Genomic DNA, 3,981 nt, shown 5'->3' with positions numbered 1-3,981 from the left:
TACATAGTGCAGGCGGGGCCTGTCACTTGTCGTCATCACGTCATTTGCCTAAAGGCGTGATTAAAGGTGTCTTCAGCCAGGACACGCGGGAGCGTGATATCCCATAGTACATATGTTGTACCGAGTGAATCGACTGAAAGGGAACTTATGTTGTTCTGTGTGCAGACACTTGGGAGTCTGAGAAAGTGGCTGCTGGTTTTGGAAAACATGTTTTCCAAATAATTGTGTTACTTTATTCCGCCACAGAAAACATGTTTTTCAAAACCAAACGCCTAACTTATAGCAGGAACACCTGTGTGGAGGGACTAGCCCTCCCTCTTCGCACGCGGTCTTTGTTTATTCACCTCTTTAATACGGGGAAGCACCGACCCCTGGACAGAGTCTGCTGCGGGTTGCGCGCAAACACCCAGCTAGTTGATGCTACTCTGCCCGGACTGTCGGCAATCCAGTCCAGTGTCAAGGTAAGAGGCGCTTATGTTTTACTAAGTTAGCATCACGGGGATGTGAAGCATTGAAATACCGCTTGCTTTGTGTTCTGTGGCGGAATAAAGTTACACGATTATTCTAGCAGAAACAGTGTGAGTGTGATTTATTGTGCCGACTTCTTCCGATCCTGTCTAAATATTTCACAAAACATTTTTGGCGTCAGGAACAGGATCGTGAAGAAGCTACATAATGTTCAAGCAAAAAGGAAAAACAGAAGAAGCATTGAAATGCTGCTTGTTTTGCTGTTTTCTGTGGCGGAATAAAGTGACACAATTATTCTAGCAGAAGCAGTGTGAGTGTGATTTATTGTGCCGACTTCTTCCGATCCTGTCTCAATATTTTACAAAACACCAACAGTAAAGCATGATGGTGGTAGCATCATGCAGTGGGGGTGTACTACAGCAGCAGGGGAGATTGGTCAAGGTTAAGGGAGATATCCTAAATATAAAGTTACTCCTCAGAGCTCAGGATGTCAGACTGGGCCAAAGATTGACAACAACACAGGAGTGACTTAAGGACAATTTTGTAAATGCCCTACAGTGGACCAGCTGGAGCCCCGGTTTGAAACATTCCTGAAAACCTGAACATGGTTCCACCAAAAATCTCCATCTGACCAGACTGAAACTGAGAGGATTTGTACAGGAGAAATCCAACTCTAGATGGCCGCCAGAGTTAAACACCAAAGTTGCTACAACTCAGTCAGTTTCACAGATAGAGCTAATATTTGGAGTGGTAGCAGCTGAGACCGATTCCCAACTTATACTTTGAGCTCTCAGAGTTCTGGCAAATACAATAATGCATGAGACCAAAGTAGCTATAACATAATGAGGAGACCTTACTTTATCACTCTGACATGACAGACAGCGGGCGATATGCAGTCCTACGGTCTTCAATTATTTTTAAGAAATTGGCAAAACTGGGTAAAACTGAGGGTAGACATTTAATTAAGTGAAGGAGGTCTGAATACTTTCTGAAGTCATTTTAAGTAAATAATGTATATTTCAATCAGACAAAAGCTTTTATTGGGAACGAGTGTTTGTGTCAGCACCATAAAATGGACAATTTTGGGTTGGAAATTTGACAATATTTCAACTTTAAATCTCAACATTAGTTATATCAACTACTATTAGCTGGCCTAAATTAATTCTGAGTTTTGTTAATGTCACTTATTTTAAGACTAATGCTGTTTTATCTTCTGCTACCAGGAGATTAATACCTTGGTGTCCTGAGTAAAATTTACGAGCCGCACCAGAGTCCTTAAACGCGTCACTGTACAGTACAGTCAGTGCAGAGAGAAACCCACAGCAGGGAGACAAACAGTACATTTTGTTCTGACGGTGACCTCCACAGCATTAACAAGTTAACCACACGCTCGGCTTACCTGCATCCCCGGCAGGTTCCCCTGGACGGGAGAATGGGCCATGACGAAGCCGACGCAGGGCTCGGTTCTCCTCGGCTTCACTTGTTCTCACGCTCCCGGCTGTGATGCCTTCAATGTTAGCAATCCAAACGGGTCTCCCGGTTCCCCGGGACCGCCGACAGCCGCCTCCGGTACTTCTAAACAGTGACGAAAATGTCCCTCTCACACACAGCGACGGAGCTTTTCTGTGTCGGAACAGTTGCTAATGCTAACTCCGGAGCTGCAAGAAATCCGCAATGTTAGCATGCTAACCAGCTGGATGAACATTAGCCAAGAGTTAAATCTAATTTCCTGCGCTGGAAAAGTTATGCTGCTGCAACAGAAACTAGCTTACACGAATACTTAGAAGCAGCAACTATTTATTTAAAAATGACTCCAAGTGTCACTTTCTGGAAGCGTCTTCTCTGTGTCACGGTGGTGTCAGCTAGTAAACATGGTTAGCAGGTTAGCTCCGTGATGAATGTTCCGTCTGCGCACTGCTTTGGACCACAGTTTGTTTACATCCGGAAAAAAACTGGACTCGCAGACCGGAGTCCGGAACACACCCGGCGTCTCTCTCTGCCCCCCAAACTGGACCCTCAGCAGCTCCGAAGCTCTGTCATCTCCAGCAAGAAGAGCTCGCCACTGTTTTTGTTTCCTCCCTCACTTTCGACCCGTAATCTCAGCCATCTTGTCGGTGCTGTGACGCCGAGCTGGGCGGATCCGGATCCGGATCATCAGCAGCAACATCCTGACTCCAGGTGCTGATGCCACTGGGACTGACGAGGCTCCATCGAAGTCACGATTTTAGATTAAATACAATCATGAACAGGAACATCTACAACCCGGATTGGGATGTTGTGTAAAATGTGAAAACAAAACAAAACAAATAATTACAAAAATTAAAAAACTGAATGCAATGATCTACAAATCTCATAAAAACATACTTTTCTCCCCACAATAGAATATAGTAAACACATCAAATGTTTAAACAAAAAAACTATCATTTTCTTCTTTTGAAATAGGGTAATTTTATAGTAGCAACCTGTTTGCTGGCTAGAGTTGGTGCAAAGCATGGCAGCTAGTTTTACTGTATAATCAAATCTGACTTTTTTATTTACTGTTTTACACTTCAATAACAGCATTTCTTCTGGTCACAATAACATTCTTACTTGTCAAAATTGAAATTAACAATATTTACATTCATTAAAAACTCAAATTTAGGAGCCACAATTCCACTTGTGTTAGTAAAATATAAGTTGAAAATATCTAGAAACCCTTAAAAACTATAAATGGTTGTTCCAACATTTAATGGACAGCATAGATATGTATTAGATATATTTTAAAGTTCAAAGTTCTTTATTTGTCTCCTATGGGAGACATTTTGCTAGCCACTGCTGCACAACAATTAAAACATTTGAGACAACACAACCACCACAGAACATTAAGACAATAAAGATTGTAACAATAAAAACATGACAGTAATAATTTCAAATGTCAATGTGCAAATATGCTAACTTTTAATAAGGCTGCAGAATTAGTCATACATAATTTATTGAATATTAAGATTTGATTTGTTTATTGGTAACTTTAATAGAAAGAGGGACAAATGAGTGTTTGTGTGTTCTGGATGTGAGACACGAGAGCTGTCAGATATTATTTACCTGTAAAATGACTGGCAACTAGTGTCTTCCAGCTCAAGTCACTGTCAATATGAACACCAAAGTATTTAAATAAAGTAACCTGTTTAATGGCATTACTGTGTATGGTCACGAGGTTCTGCTCATCAGCTGATCTATGATCCAGCAGCATCACAGCTGTCTTACTGGTGTTTATGTCAAGTTTGTGCTTGACATACCAGACTACCTACTTGTCTTGAATGACAGTATTATCTGAAAATTTTACAACTTGCTGATTTGGCTCTAAGCTAACACAATTGTTTGTGTATAAAGTAAACAAGAATGGTGAGCTGACACACCCCTGGGGGGCGCCAGTACTACTGACCATTGTGTCTGAGATTGTAAAATTAAATTAATTATTTATTGCTATTCTGATGATAGAAAATATTACTACTACTACTAATAATAATAATTGTT

General features: G+C 41.1%; 1 protein-coding gene across 1 annotated transcript in view; it reads right to left on the bottom strand.

Moving 5' to 3' along the window:
* Positions 1-2,601, bottom strand: part of stk24b (serine/threonine kinase 24b (STE20 homolog, yeast)) — a 34,701-nt gene extending 32,100 nt beyond the window's left edge. Inside the window, exon 1 of the mRNA XM_017426853.3 lies at positions 1,868-2,601. Within this exon, the coding sequence (XP_017282342.1) occupies positions 1,868-1,909 (42 nt within the window). The 5' untranslated portion in view covers positions 1,910-2,601. The remainder of the gene's footprint in view (positions 1-1,867) is intronic.
* Between the last annotated feature and the right edge of the window lie 1,380 nt (positions 2,602-3,981).

The sequence above is a fragment of the Kryptolebias marmoratus genome, linkage group LG23 (assembly GCF_001649575.2).
Source record: "Kryptolebias marmoratus isolate JLee-2015 linkage group LG23, ASM164957v2, whole genome shotgun sequence".
NCBI lineage: Eukaryota > Metazoa > Chordata > Actinopteri > Cyprinodontiformes > Rivulidae > Kryptolebias > Kryptolebias marmoratus.
The sequence above is the reverse complement of the archived record's forward strand: the minus strand, read 5'-3'. Positions and strand labels throughout refer to the sequence as shown.